The 15,334-nt window shown below is 42.0% G+C and overlaps 1 protein-coding gene across 1 annotated transcript; it reads right to left on the reverse strand.

Moving 5' to 3' along the window:
- Positions 1 to 906: 906 nt before the first annotated feature.
- TMEM169 (transmembrane protein 169) lies at positions 907 to 3,312 on the reverse strand. The gene is made up of 2 exons (XM_010019579.1): positions 3,012 to 3,312; positions 907 to 1,529 (listed from the first exon to the last, which is right to left on the reverse strand). The coding sequence occupies exons 1-2, from the start codon at positions 3,310 to 3,312 to the stop codon at positions 907 to 909; spliced, it is 924 nt and encodes a 307-aa protein (XP_010017881.1).
- Positions 3,313 to 15,334: the final 12,022 nt, after the last annotated feature.

Below are 15,334 nucleotides of genomic sequence, written 5' to 3' on the forward strand. Positions count from 1 at the left end.
TAGGTGCTGCCAGCCCACACCTGCATTGCAGTGACACGGAAACAGATTGATTACCCTTCCTCAGAGCAGGTGTTTCCTCCCTATAAATGCAAATGTTGGCACTGCACACTGCATACAGCTTCCATAGCCTATTCTTCCCTAGCAGTGCACCTATCAAGAAATCAAATGCAGGTGTGTCCTAAGCACCTATCTGTGCACCTGGGGGTGCTTGGTGACAGGCCTGTCACATCCCCATGCACCACGTTACAAAGCGAGCCCTTCCATCATGTGATGGGTGTGTTTCAGTGTAGAGTTCATGTGCCTTTCTTGGAAGCTGTGCTGTCCTCTCCCAGAGAAAGGCCAGGTCTTTTTGCGCTCTGACAGCACCTAAGCAGTTAGCCTACCTGAAATGTTTGCTGCACTTGCTGGAAGGACTGGAAAAGGACCCTTTTTAGGAAAACTTCAGGAACATCACCTGACTTGCAATTTAGCCTTCACCTTTGAATGGGTTCTTATCTTCTGAAGTTCATCTCCTGAGTATGGACTTCTTTTCATGGGATCAAGAGGTCACTGTTATGTACTACTCCTGAAAAAGAAAGTCTAACTTTACAGAAGTGAATTTTTCAGCATGTCTCTCTGCTGTGCCACAAACAGCTTGAGCGCCGCAGACCTGGATTTTCTCACCATTCCTAGAAGTTGTAATTAGCTAAAACAGATGGCAAATCCTTGGAGAGCCATGCACCTCCCCACCCAGACCACATGTAACTAGCACACTTGCATTCTGTGACTTTTAAAGAGCACTCCCAGCCCAATATTTTTTCATTAAGTTTGTGTTTAAATATATATATATCTTTATAAAAATTCAGCATGTTATTTTTAGATGAAAACCACTTACATATGACCAAAATAGTCAGCCAGGACAAAGGCTCAGACTGCCGAGGTCTCAACCCCCTGTGCAGAGCTCTTGCCAGAGAGACTACCTGAGATATTATCAGAATCTAACAGCTCGACAATGCTGTATGGAGAACAATCTTCCAAACCTAGCTTGCTGCAGAGCCAGCCACAGAAGCCCTTCTCCATATCCCTGACAGCATGCCACCAGTACCCAAAGGACCATGCTACCTGGGCCACAGCCGAGTACAGGCCTAGGGAAAAAGACACAACCATAATCATAATTGGGTAGAAGATGATCAGAAAGGGACAAAAGGTGATTTTGTGCCAGAAGGTCCTCTCTTCATTGTACACCAAGAAGATGTTATACCATGTAATGGTTCCATAGTAGAATGAAACCACAAAGGACACTACAAAAATGATGGGGAAGCAAATGATGGTCCAGAGGACGATGTGGGGTCCTCTGTCTAGCCCAACATCACATTTCTTCCTCTTCTCAGGTACGTCCTCTTTAGGAGGTTCCTTTGACTTAGCCAGTTCCTGCAGCTCTTTGTCCGTTAGTGTGACATGGATGTCCACCATCTGACCCTTCTTCTTTCCCCTGGTGATTGTTCCAGTCAAGGTCACATATCGGCTGTCTAAAGGCATGTTCCAGACACCTACAAACACAAACTTATCTACATTAGATTTATTGTGTAAATCCCCAATGACCCCAAAGACAATTAGAAAATGCATATGGAGTAATAGTTAAGATTTTAAAAAGATGGAATGCAAGAAGCAATGCAGTATAAGGAAGATTATCACAGAAGAAAATGGAAGAAAAGCTAATGAAAGAGAAGACAAGAATTCCAGATGACAGAAATCACAAGGAAGAAGACTCCAGCATCTGCACTAGGGAAAATGTGTGAAGGGAGAGTGCTGCAGGAATATATGAGAAAGAGATGAGGTGGAGTGAATGAATCAAAAATGGTATGCCTATTTTCTCTGGTACCCTCATACATTTATTCCTGAACAGCGTGGACATTTAGGGTGAATTAGATAAATACGACTAAAAATCCTGTTCTAGAACAAGCACATCCACACATGGAGTTATAATTGAATAGCTAGTATTTCACTTTACATCTGCACTGTGTCTCAATCCAAAATGATTGTCGAAGTCTAGAAAAAACTTAAAAATTCTCAGATAATTATATTTGCATTTTAAGGCATCAACGAAGATACCAAAAAGCAAAGTGTTGGGATGTGTGTTAAAAGTCACAGACAGACTGTCTTGGCTTCCATTGGTTTAGGATGGTCCATGCAGTAGTACTAGCCATAAACTCTTCTATGGGGCTAAAATATGCTTCTTCCTGATCTTAATTCTGACTAGCTCAGGAGGAGATCTTCAGAGGCTATTAAACGGAGGCTGAGCAGTTTGAAGCGGCCCACAAAAATAAGGCGGCAGCAGATAAGTCCTGAGGATAGAGGTTGGGATCATAGGAGAGTCTGGTGCAGCTGATGGATCCAGGGTATGCATTCACATTTACACCCCTCTCAGCCTGCACTGCTGTTTCACAAAAGGATTAGCCATAGGACCTGCCTCCCACACTTCTTCCCTACAAGAGGATCCAGGACAGACACCAGAAGTGAAAGTTGCTCCAATATGCCCCACAATGACCTTGCCAAATAATCATTCTTAATGAGGAAGCTGTGCTTCTGCAAACAGAAGGCAACAGCAAATCCTAGATAATGAGTAAAACTTCCTATCATGGGTAGAGCCACTAAATCCATCTGCTTCCATCCTTTCACTTAATCGGCAGTTGTTTTAGGCATGGAGAAGGGCTTGATCACAGCATCACTGGCTTAAAGCACGCTCAGCATTTTTCTGGATCAACTCCAATTAGCACATACATTTAAAACAAAGAGTGCAGTAACAACCAATGAATTGTAGGAAACAATGAATTGCAATGAATTGCAGGAGACAACCCAGCTCAGCCCATAATGCTTTTTATTTCAGGACATTTTAATGTATGAACTCAAGCTCTCCTTGCCTGCAGACTTGGGGGCAAGAGGTTTGGTCCCACAGTCACTTCCATTTGACCTCAGTGCATGCTGGCATCAAAAAAAGTTTACAGAAAGTGGGTGCTCCCAGGAATACATACCATCTGCTGTGGACTGACCCAGGAACTTGGAGCCTTCCTCAGAGCCCCTCTCCCCTCCTTCATCTGCCTGTTCTTCTTCCACCTTATTCTCATTCTCTGACCGATACACTATTATTGACTCGGGACGGGACTCTTTCTTCTTCTTTTTCCTCCGGTCCATAGTGGCTTCCCCATCAAAAGTGACAGTGGTTGCTACAGCCCTCCTCATGGAGCTGCAGCGAGGACTTTGGCTTCCAGACCTCCTCTCTTTCTGCATGGTCTCCTCCATCCCACTGCTGCTCTCAAGCACCTCACTTGGCATCTTGCAGCACTTGTTTCCAATTCAACAGCTCCTGCACTTAGAAGTCATTGATCAGACAACAGTGCCAAGGATTCTTTGTTTTGGTAAGATGTCCCGCTCCTGACATCCAAACTATGCACTCCATTCCCAGCCTAAAATGAGAAAGAAGGCTGAAACAGTGTCTTTTTCTTATCAAGTAGAAAAAAATGGCAGAATTTTCCTAGAAAAGGTTACTTCCAACTGGTTTAAATGTAATCTGAAGATCCTTATTACTGTCCTGAACATCAATTTTATTATGTGGATGTGTTTTATAATATCACCTCATCCTGATTCCCATGTTCCAATTTCAAATACAACAAACCAAAGCTACTGGAAAAGGAAAGAGCATTAACATTTATAAAAAGAGATTAAACAAGCACAGCTTACTGGGTGAATTTAACATTCCTCTGCAATGCTGGAACTAAAAAGAAAACAATAGTTTTGGCCTACATGCATAAGAATGAAGAAATGAAACCACAGATGAAAAAGAAGTTGACTGATTTAAAGGACTTGCCTAGATGAGAGACAACTCCAGCAGGAACACTGAGCTCATCCTGTATTACAACAGCTATGTTAGTGCCAGCCTTTCTCCCTTTGAGTGTCTTTTGATCTACTGATCATTGCAAGGGTATTACGAAAAGTAACCAAATGATGTCAAAATGAATGATGGTTCAAACCGTACCAGCTTAGCATTATGTAGTGCCATCAAACCTTAAAAATACAGCACATACAGTGGATTTAAAGCAAAAGATGACTTCACTGGAGAGGGAACTGGAAACCACAGCAAAACCTTCTGATTTGCTGGGAAAAAACCCAAAATCTTCACAAATAATTTTAACAAATATAAGGGCTCAGTTTTTACTCTTCATTCAAGCAAAATTAACAGCAATATCGTGTGACACTGTTATCTCTGGGAAAGCTGTGTAAGTAAAAGACATATAATTAAGCATGCATCAAGGCAGACAAATCCTTCTCCATGAACATGGAAGATGCAGAATTAAGGGTTCTCAGATTTCATAGCATCTAAGAAACTGACTGTGCCAAGTATTCTTAAATTATTTAGGTACAAATTTAAACACACTGAATAATATTTTAACAACTCTGAAGAGCTCTGTTGAACATTTACATGAACATTTATATTTAAAAGAATGCATGTGACCAATAATTAAGCTTCTACCTAGTATCTGAGTCATATCTTTAAGAGGAAACTAAGAAACACAGTTATCATAATTTGTAGCCCACGCAGTGCTGGGGAAATTTTTTAACAGATGCTAGAAAAAAGTTGAACATTTTTAGATTTGGCAGTATGGTCCTGGTCTTCCCACAAATATAAGACTTTGGTGGTTTGTTTTGAAATCCATCCGCGGGTCCTGAAGGAGGTAGTGAATGAAGTTGCTAAGCCACTGTCCATCATATTTGAAAAATCATGGTAGGCAGGTGAAGTTCCCAAAGACTGCAAAAAGGGAAATATAACCTCCATTTTCAAGGGATAATGGGTTTAAACTTAAACAGGGGAAGTTCAGGTTAGACATAAGGAAGAAGTTCTTTACTGTGAGGGTGGTGAGGCACTGGAACAGGTTGTCTAAAGAAGCGGTAGATGCTCTATCCCTGGCAGTGTTCAAGGCCAGGTTGGACAGAGCTTTGAGCGACATGGTCTGGGGTGATGAGTCCCTGCCCATGGCAGGGGGGGTGGAACTAGATGATCTTAAGGTCCTTTCCAACCCAAACCATTCCATGATTCTATGATTCTATGAAATTTTCTGCATAACTGTAGATCAACTATTTATGCCTCCTACACTCACACAACTTTTAATTGTATCTAACACCTAAGACTGTGGCCAGTTGGTTCTATGTGGCTTTGAAGAACTTAACAATTCAGATTATTTTTGCAGTACAGAAAATAAATTTTCCCTGGGGATCAGAAGACACATAAAATGGAATTGAAAAAAGTCAACCCTGTTTAGATTGCCATCTCAGTTTATACTTGGCATGCAAAAATATATGCCTAAATTTGCAGACATACTGGAAAACAGGTCAGTGTCAAGTGTTGCACTTTAGAGCAACTTGGTTTAAATATTCCACTGTTGATCAAGGAAAGCAAAAACAAAGAGGAGCAATGATGATGAATGCCATAGTCTGCTGTACCAAATGTGATTCATTGTGGGGGTTGAGATCACTGCCTGTGCATTCCCCTTCCATTCCAAAGACCAACCTCAGCAGAGAATGGAGCAAAACCAAGAACTTTCCCAGTGAACTGTAGGTCTCTGGAAAAAGCATCTCATCACCTCCACACACCCCACACCCCACACCCCCCCCCAAAAAAACCAAACAACAACAAAAACCCAAACCACATAAAAGACCTAATGAGAAGCAATTCCTCAATACAATTCGTGTGCCTCATCTGCCTGAGGAATGTGGCCTTTACATCTATTTGGAAGCAGTGTGCAGACAGGCAGTTTTCAACATACCGTAATATAAAAGAGAAACTTCACTGTGATATCTAATGCTTTGCTTTCCACTTCCCCCTTTTAACTCTAAAGCAAAGCATCCACTGACTTCAAAGATAGCAAGCTCTGGCTCTTAATGTGTTAACACTGGCAGGACTCTTCACATCCGTTGGACGCATGTAAGCTTTTTTCAGTGTTTTTAAAAAATGTCTTTATGGGGAAATGGAATAAGTTTACTCTATGGAGTAAACTCACTCTTTGTAATAAATCCATCTAGGAAGTATAATAGGCTCTGACATTCATTCTCTGACAGTAAGCAATAAAACATTATGTTTTGCATCAATAATCCTAAAATCACTTGACTGAGCCTAATGAGCCCCCGAGACAACAGTGAGATTCCTCTCCTAGAGGTGGTGAAAAGAAAACAGGCCTGGAGCCACAAAAGCCAAAAGCATCATTGCTGGGATGATCTACTGAAGGTCTGGACACATGGGAATTGATTTTGTATTAGATTCCAAAGGTCGTGGCTGTAGTTCCACACTCAGTCTCCACTGCCTTGAAAAGGGGATGATTGGCAGTAACATTTAAAAATAACACAAAACTACAGGCAAAGATTTGGGTTGGGCTTTTCTTCCTTAGAGTTTATTCAGCTGTGACCTTGGTTAAACTCACAATAGATAAGTTAATGTCAGTTGTTGGTGTGATGCCAAAGCTTAAAAAAGTATGTCAACCTTGACTATGTAAGGAGGCACAAGGTGATGTCACTTTTGAATCTGTCACAGATAGGCACTGGAGATCTGCGTCCAGTTCCTGTGCTCACTGGTCACTCAGGATACAGATTAATGACCAGAAGACCCCTATGATCCCCAACTTATTTTGCTATGTTTGACGATCCCACCCCCACTACAGCAGCTTCTGCCACTGTGAATTACCACCAGGACTAGAAAGAAATATCTCAACAGCAGGGTTGTCAAGGGGTGGCAGTTCAGAGTCTTCTCTTGCTCTGGAGCTGAGAAGATGGAATGGGCAATGCAGGGACAAGCCCCTAAGCAGCACTGTTGCTGTGGCTGGGTCAGAGCCCTTGGGATAAGGAAGTGAAGGAGCCCAGATTATTCTGTTTAAGCACAAGGAGGTAAAATCTGATGTCAGTCTGTCTACATCAGAAACAAAAACATGGTGAAGAAGATGCCTCTGATGCAGCAGAGGAGGATGCAGTAAGATAAAAAGCTGAAAGATACAAATACAGGGCAGATGTTAGGTAGGTGTTTAAACAAAGTGGGAAGGTGACATTTGATATATTTCATAGAGGGCTGCGGAGAACTGTCCATCACTAGAAACTTCCAAATACGGATTGGGTATCTTGCCAGCAGTTTGGTAACTAATATTTCAGCAGAAGAGGTATTAATGTGGAGAAGTCCTCTGGCTTGTATTAGGGAGCAGTCACATTGAAAGATCACAAAGATTCCTTCTGATATTAAGCCTGCTTTCACCGTAGATGTTTATTCTCTTCTCATCTGTGTCTGTCAATGAAGCAGTTGGGAATACCCTCTGCCACCTTGTCCAGACCCAAACACAGCAGTTTGAAACACCACCATCAGCCCCCCGTCACACAGGGATGCTGGTGAATCAAACGGGTTCAAGCCACAGTCCTATTTTTCCTGGGAATATTTTCTCTGTAGATGAAAACAAAAAATGGGCTCTTGCAGAAATCACAGTAGCATTCACAAAGCTTATTTTTTCTCTCTTCCTTTTATGTCCTGTAAGAACAAGACCAGCCCTCAGCACCACACAGCTGTCCACAGCACCAACTCTTTCAGACATACACCGCGATCTTCACTCCTTAAAAGCCTTGCTGTGGAGCTGAAGCATGACAATTTTTGTGCATCTAATACTAGTGATGTCTCCCATGTTGGGAGCACAGGGGCAAGCAGGAATCTAGTAACGGTCCGTAGGAGGGAAGGAAAAGAAATGGTCACATTTCAGAGATAGCTGGGAGCAGCTTATTAGCCAAACAATTTGTTACTAATTTCCATGTGAAAACAGATGGAGAACCCTGTGGAGGCGGCTCTGCAAAAACACTCTGTAGAGGAATTTTTAGAAGGATAGTCTTCCGTTACTATGCACGAAAGATATTGCTGCTTACGCTTCCCATGGCAGTATTAGTCTTTGACACACAAAACAGGAGCCTAAAAGCTTGGCCTTGCACCATTTAGGTTAAAGGAAGCTTTTTCCATTGGTTTTCACAGCTTGATCCTGCTGGTAACAGAGAAATTATATGGTTTGAATGCAGACAGGAAGGAAGAGCCTTCCCACAAGCTAAAAAAATCCTTGATCTTAAATCCCTGCTACAGCACAAGTAACCTTTTTATGATTGCTCAGAGCAGACATGAGAGGAAAAAACGTAGACAGTAAGCAGTCAGGAGCATCAATTTTTATTTTATTAGTCATATAAAATGCACAACACGTAAGAAGAACCAGCACCATGTCTTCACTCACATGATGCAGGGGTTATCTGCAGGAACAAAAAACAACCTGTGATTTAGAAGCATTGTGAGTTACCCAGAAGGGGAAAGAGATAATGGAAATACACTCCAGAGACACACCTTAAGAGAGGGCTCCCCAGCCATGGATCCTCCTTGGCCTGCTCCTTTTACTCCATAGCCTCCCCATCCCCAATCCCACATCTGATTTTGTGCATGGAGATGTGTGTGTTTCTGAGGATGCGCATTGCCCAAAGGATTATTTCCAGTCCCTAGTAATTTTAAAGGGGTTATCTGCTGGCAGGTTGTACACATGAAAAACAGATGGTAGCAGATGCATCCAGCAGTTTAGGACAGATTTGTCTGTCACCAGTCAAGTATGTTATGAAAAAAGGCACTGGTCTAACGCAGGACATGCAGCCCCAGACCCTACAAAAACATGTGGCAAGACCTGTGTAAGAAAGCCCATTTAATTCAGACCTTATGCTGGGAGAGGGACAAACAGTAGGGCTCCCTCAACACCTCAATACCTAAATGACTCCATATGAAACAGTAGGGCTCCCTCAACACCTCAATACCTAAATGACTCCATATGATCTTTCACATATACGTCCTCACCACACCCTGCTGAAACAGAGGACAACATCTGTCTCTTCTTTTATTCATGGTGAAATAGTTCAAACTAGATTTAACAGCTACTTGAATGTAGAAAAAAAACCCTCAAAGCTGTGATGAATAACATGTTAGGAGGTGAGGCAAGAACAGCCTCTCCCTATCATACTATGGTCTGTGCAGCTGGAGGGGAGCTTGCAGAGTGTTTTCTCTCACTGAAAATAACACTTTCGCATTTTAAAAGAAAATAAAATGTTATTTTTAACCAGATGCATTTCCTCATCACATTCACTGTGCAGCTACCCCTGGAGGAAAGAATGTCTAAGGAGGGGGAGAAAAACTGCTCCTCATAGCAGTGCCCACTGCAAGACTTCATGAAGCATCTGTATAACAATAGCAGCAGGCACAAAGAGAAACATCTGCCTATGCCGTTCCAGCAAGGTAGGAGAAAGCAAACAGTAAAGCTCATAGCTCACACCTGTCCTTCCCTCCCTGTTTAATCCACAAGCTTCAAAGTACTTTCATTTGTTGGAGAGAGAGACGAGAAAAAAGACTATGCTCTGTGAATCCAAGCAGAAGTAGACCTCAGGGACTACTTTTTGGACTGCCAAAAGCAGAGGATGGCACTGAGCACCAGAATAGAGGAGATAATGCAGTAAGATGATTAAGATGATTCATGTCACCAAAAAACTTCAGGGATGTTTGCTAATGGAGACCCCACTCCATGTGTTCCCCTGAGAAGCAGAGGGTGCTAAAAGCTCAAACTAAAAGCAAAGGGAGGAGCGGGCAAGCAGCACAGTCCCACATTTACACAGTCCTTCCAATTTATCACTGGCACAGAACTCTTGCCTGTCGGCAGGTGGCATTAGCGCCAGTGCTGTCCCATAGTGCTGAGCAGCTCCTGGACCTATCCCACTGGCCCACCTGTGTTGGCCATCACAGGTAGACTATCGCTGAAGCTGCACAAGACTAGACTTGCTTGGGTGTGGATTAAGGGCTCACTGGCTCCCACTGCCACACTGGGTGGCTCAAGACCCTTGCTCTCCCTGTGTCTTTCCATGAGACACACAAATGCTGGCTGACAGTAATCTATGGATACAGTCAAAACACCAACAACAAAAAGTAGTGGAGTTCCAAAGTATCACTAAATCGTTTCTGGATGACATTTTCAAAGGATTTTTTTAAAAGTCAAGGACATTTTATAGAGCATTGGTTTTATGAATCAGTTATTTTTATTTTCCTCTGCTGTTCTGTAACTTTTCTAAATGTCACAGAATAATAACTACTGTGCAGATCGGTATTACTGAAGGCTGGAAAACAGCATACAAGAATAGCTGCACATTTCTATTTTATATTAAATTAAATGCCTGATTTTCTTGCATGCAAAGTTTTTCAAAATCTCCAAACTGTACTGGTCTGCCTTTTTTTAGAGTGAAAGCCTGAACTGCTGTTTCTCCCTCCCCTCTCCACTCCTTTGACCAGACTGCTAGAAAAGAAGAGAAATTGAGACAAAGGACACAAAGCTTCCCACTGCCTCTACAGAGATCAGATCCGTTTCTTTGTATTTATTATACTATGCTAAAAATGTTAATGAATGGCACTTGCACACTAGCCTTTAAAGAGAACCAAGGCTTTAAAAGGAGAATGACTTGGAAATGGAGGTTGGTTTAAAATCTTCAAAGCAAACCAAGTGGTTTAGATATGAACCTTGAATAAAGTCAACAGAAGTCCCTATATCTTGTAGGAAAAAGATCTCAATGATAAAGTGGAGACAGCATGTTCCCCTGTTCCCCTGCTCTACTCCTCACTTCTTCATTAGCCAAAGGAGGCCATCCTGCACCTTGAACAGCAGGCGCCCATTGTAATTCCTGCCCCATCCGCCAGGTCACTGATGGGATACACTGTACAATAGGAACAGTCAAAAGCAGACTGTCCCACCAACTTGAGCACAACATCCTGCCTCCATTGCAGTGCCCTTAAGTCAGAATCAAGCGTTGCAACTATTTTTATTGATGTAATACCTGATTCATCCTCAAGTTTGAAGGCTAGATATTAAATATGATGGGAAGATGCACCAGGGGCTTGTTGCACACATCAAACCTGTGTTGTGCCTCCCCAGGCGTGCAAGTAGATGTCTATATCCAAGTAGATGCCAAGGAGACAGTAACAACAGAGCAAGTGTATAGTACATTAAAACAGAGTTTTGACCCTTCACCTCTCTTTCCAGAGTTCAGAGAAAACACCTGCGCAACTAAGAAACACCGGGAGTTGCTATGGCTGAAGACTGCAGACCTATGAAGCACCCGTGGTGGTTGTGAAGCACTTGTGCTAATGCAAGACATCACAGTCCTACCTGGAGACCTGGCAGGAAGGTGAATTCAGTGAAGGATTGCAAGACGTCTCTCCTTTTCTTACGGAATCATGCAGTGCTTTCATCAGGATGTTTTAATGCATGCTGGACTCTTGTCTGACCTTTACAATACCTAAAAACTAGGACTCTGTGTTGGCACCTCAGGCTCTTTTTCCATCCCTTGATACTCAAAAGATCCCTGACTATCTCATTCTCCTCTTCTTTCCTGCCCTGTTCTCTGCTGGCAAGATCAAGCACGCCCAGAGATTTGCTCAGACAAAATGAGGAGAGACGACACATAGAATTACCTGCAACTAGAGAGCAAGAAGTTGCAGCCATGCAGCCCAATGGAAAACACAGTCAATTGTAAATCCAGTCGGGAAAGTATTATCTGAAAAATACAACCACCGAATTACATCCTATGGTTCTTATTTAGACAAGATATTTGAGGGCTTCCGATCAGAGCTCTTTCAGACTTACACCTGGCTGCAGCCCAGGAGTTGCTCATGAGCCAAACTGCACAGATAGAGAACTAGAAGATTCCCCTGGGAGTGATTCAGGATTGCTTAATGCATTGCACAGTAAATATAATCCAAGATATTTAGACAGTATCTCCAGCAGCAGTGATTAGTTGGCTCAAGGGACTCTTGATCTGATACATGTACAGACACAGATCCATGATGCCAGGGTATTAAAAATGCAGCACTTTCAATTGCAGACAAGTGAATGCTTCAGTTTTATTAGTATGGTATTAGCAGGGTGCACAATTATAAATAATATCTGCCTACATATCAGTTTCAAACTGTTTGATGCTGATATTCTACATCTTCCACCACTATGAACTTTGCTTTGAGTGGGGTATCTGTCTTCGGTATCACCTTTTTTCTAATCACTGAAATGAAATTCCTAGGGATGATGATGAAAGGTTGGAAAATCCTGACTATCTCCTATTTTGACTCAAATCCCCCAGGAAACTACTGAGAGTAAAGTACCCTTCCAGAGGAGAATTCCCTAAAGAGATGAACCAACCAGAGAGACTTGACCATCAGCTGGGACCGGCCAGAAGGCATTCTGTCACAGAAACCAGAAGCCAGAAACCAGAAAGGCACTTAGATGGTGGTGAGATATGATGAAAGGAAAAACAGACACAGGGGAGAATCATAGAATAGTTGAGGTTGGAAAGGACCTTAAGATCATCTAGTTCCAACCTCCCTGCCATGAGCAGGGACACCACACACTAATGCACAGTTAGGAGGTGAAAGTGGCAGGGATTTCCAAAGAGGCCTTCTGCATAATCCCACAGAAAGATCCAGAAAGGTAAGGAAACAGATATACCCATTTCCATTTGGTTTTGGCTCAATTCAGGTATTTCTTGTAATAGATATGGGAGGTAGAGAGAAATTACTCTTGTTACACTTCGTGCAATTTGGTATCCCATAGAAAAGATACGAACTTGAAGCACCCATAACAGCAGGGTTCTGGGAAAGCAGAGGTGGCTGGAGTGCAAGCCTGATTTTTTCTGAAGGCTAACTAGCAGAAACCCTCTGTCAGAAATCATCTTTGGCATTAAAGTTATTTCTGGCACTGAGATGCTTTTATTTAAATCTCCTCTACTCTCACCTTGTGAGACTGCTGGCCCCAGGGGTTTGGATCCCACAGACGTTTCTCTCCTGTTTGGAGCAATCTGTTTTCTCACATCAGGCTGGTATTTAACAGCTCTGAGACCTTTTCCTTGCCAACATGGATTACAAGCTATGGGAGGGCATAGATGCCCTGAAGGACAACAGGCTATAAGGAGTTACTGCAGTATGTAACACTGCCAGGGTTTTTAAAGCATGGCAGCATACTGGACTGGCAGATGTCATCAGCTGAATAGCTGAGCCATAGGCTGGCAAAGCACAAAATCAGCTTTTGACAAAAAGTAGCCTTTTCTAAAAATGCAGAGTTCCCTATTAGTCACAACAAATTGAACTAGTCCATTCAAAGCCAAGACACAATCTGAGAGCTGTTAAACCCTGGAAATTTAGTTTTTCCCCTTTTAATTTTATAAATAAAAAAGTAGATGTTGAAGAATGACGTGCTAATCCCACAAACCTGAAGGAGCTGACAACTGGAAAAAAAAACTATTGATGAATTCTTTTTCACAACAACATGTAATTTTGATTCTTGAATGGTTAATGTTTTAAGTGATAGATATACCAAAAGCGAGGGAAGGGGAGAATATCAGGTGCTTTTAACTTCAAAAAAATAAAAATTAAGACTCTGAGGCTTTAGATACAGATTTTCTTCCAAATGCAAGCTGACACATACTGAGTAAATAAATAAATCAGCTGTCTAATCAGACTGTTTCCTGGCACATAAAAATTAAGAATCTGAACATTGAGTTTATAGAATAACATAAATATGTAAGAAGAGCCTTCTGCTTACTGAATTTACCACTATGGCTGCATGTAGCGACAGAACAACGTGTTTTAATGCTACCAATAAAATAAAATGAATATTCCTTTGCGAATAAGACAGTACAAGCATAGGAGAAGATTAAAATCAATTTTAGTTAGCAAGATTTTCTTCTTTTCAGCTTAAATAATTTCGAATTTCAACCACTGGAATAAAATCAATTCACACAAAGTTACACTTTGAGTCCTTCGTTCAAAGGCAATCCACATGACAGCAAGCCATTCCCTTGCTGAAAACATTTGTGAGCATTGGTTATCTAAGCCCTGTTCTTTGTGTATAGATTTTGTACCAGAAGGGGCGACCCTCCATTGAATGCCAAGAAATGGATGTCTTCTTTTCTCACCTCCTTGCTCTTCAGTCTTTATGCCTTTCCCTTTTCTTCTCCCACCCATCACTCACAGAAGCTTAACTCATGTGTGCAGCCCCTTACTCATGGCATTTCTATGGCTGTTGAGAAATTCCAAAAACCAAGCAACATATCTATGATTTTGTTCTAATAGAGAAGAAAAATAATTTGCTAGAGCTCTCTAGGAAGAACACTGAAATCAAGCAAGTCATATGAGCAGAGAAGCCCATTGGATTTTCCTTGGTGACCTGCAGCTCAGTTGGGGTGGCAGGCAGGTTGAAATATGAAGATCTAGTTCACTAGCACAGATAAGTGCTTCCCCCTGGGATTAATTAATGATCACTGTGATACAGCCTAAGATATGTAGAGCAGCCAGAGACAGTTAATGGGGATCTGTGGAGTCTACAAATTGTGGAAGATGGGGGGGGGGGGCAAAAATCTTGCAGGGTCACGCACAGTGCTTCACATTTTGCCTCCAGAAAGTAATACCATGCTTTAAAATATTAAGGTGTTCTACAAACATTAACCCACCTGGAAGGCAACTTTGTGTAAAGATTGCCTCACTGGCCTAAGGCACTATGCAGAAGTCCATTCCCATCTTATCACCTTTTGCTGAATGAGTCTGGACACACTGTCAACTTCTCCATGCTTCCCCTTCCCTACTCTTAAAGGGAGGGTACACAGCTTCCTTTGAAACACACTGAACTCCAGGGTGAAGGTGCTATCTTACAATTGCATCTGATTTAAAGTATTAAACTTTATTACATGTTTTGGGAAAAGTAAATAAATTTGTTTAACTAATGAGAAAACCAAAATAGATTCAATAATTCTCACACTTAAATGTCTTAAAAAAACAAACAAACAAACAAACAAAACCCCAAACAAAAACAAACAAAAAACCCACCAACCCCCAAACATTCTCACTCTCTTCTCACATTAGCAATCTCCTCTAAGGCAAAAAGAATGGGACAAAATTGAGATACAATTACAAGCATCTCTTCTATCGAGAAGGACAGAGGAAATGCCTGGAAAGATACTGAACATGCACACACACGCTCCAGGGCACATCACCGCTGGTTAAAATCACCTGCAATGGGCAAAGATGCTCTGTCACTTCACTGTGGGATACACAGGAAAATAACGTTGGCTGTCCTCTTTGACAACTGAGTAATTAACACTGAGCTTATTGAGGGCGATTTTAAGCGGGGAAAAACAAACAAACAAACAAACAAACCCCCGTAAAGGCATGTTAGCACACAATGGCTATGTTAGGGACAAGTAAATGGCACCACCTCAGCCTTCACAGCCTCTT

Source organism: Nestor notabilis, unplaced genomic scaffold (genome assembly GCF_000696875.1).
Source record: "Nestor notabilis isolate BGI_N333 unplaced genomic scaffold, ASM69687v1 scaffold10640, whole genome shotgun sequence".
NCBI lineage: Eukaryota > Metazoa > Chordata > Aves > Psittaciformes > Psittacidae > Nestor > Nestor notabilis.

Bases quoted from the DNA above. Each gene is read 5' to 3' on its own strand.
- TMEM169 (XM_010019579.1), bottom strand. From the start codon at position 3,312: ATGCCAAGTGAGGTGCTTGAGAGCAGCAGTGGGATGGAGGAGACCATG. The intron at 1,530-3,011 runs GTATGTATTCCT...TTGTGTTTGTAG, and splicing joins GGGTCAGTCCACAGCAGATG to GTGTCTGGAACATGCCTTTA.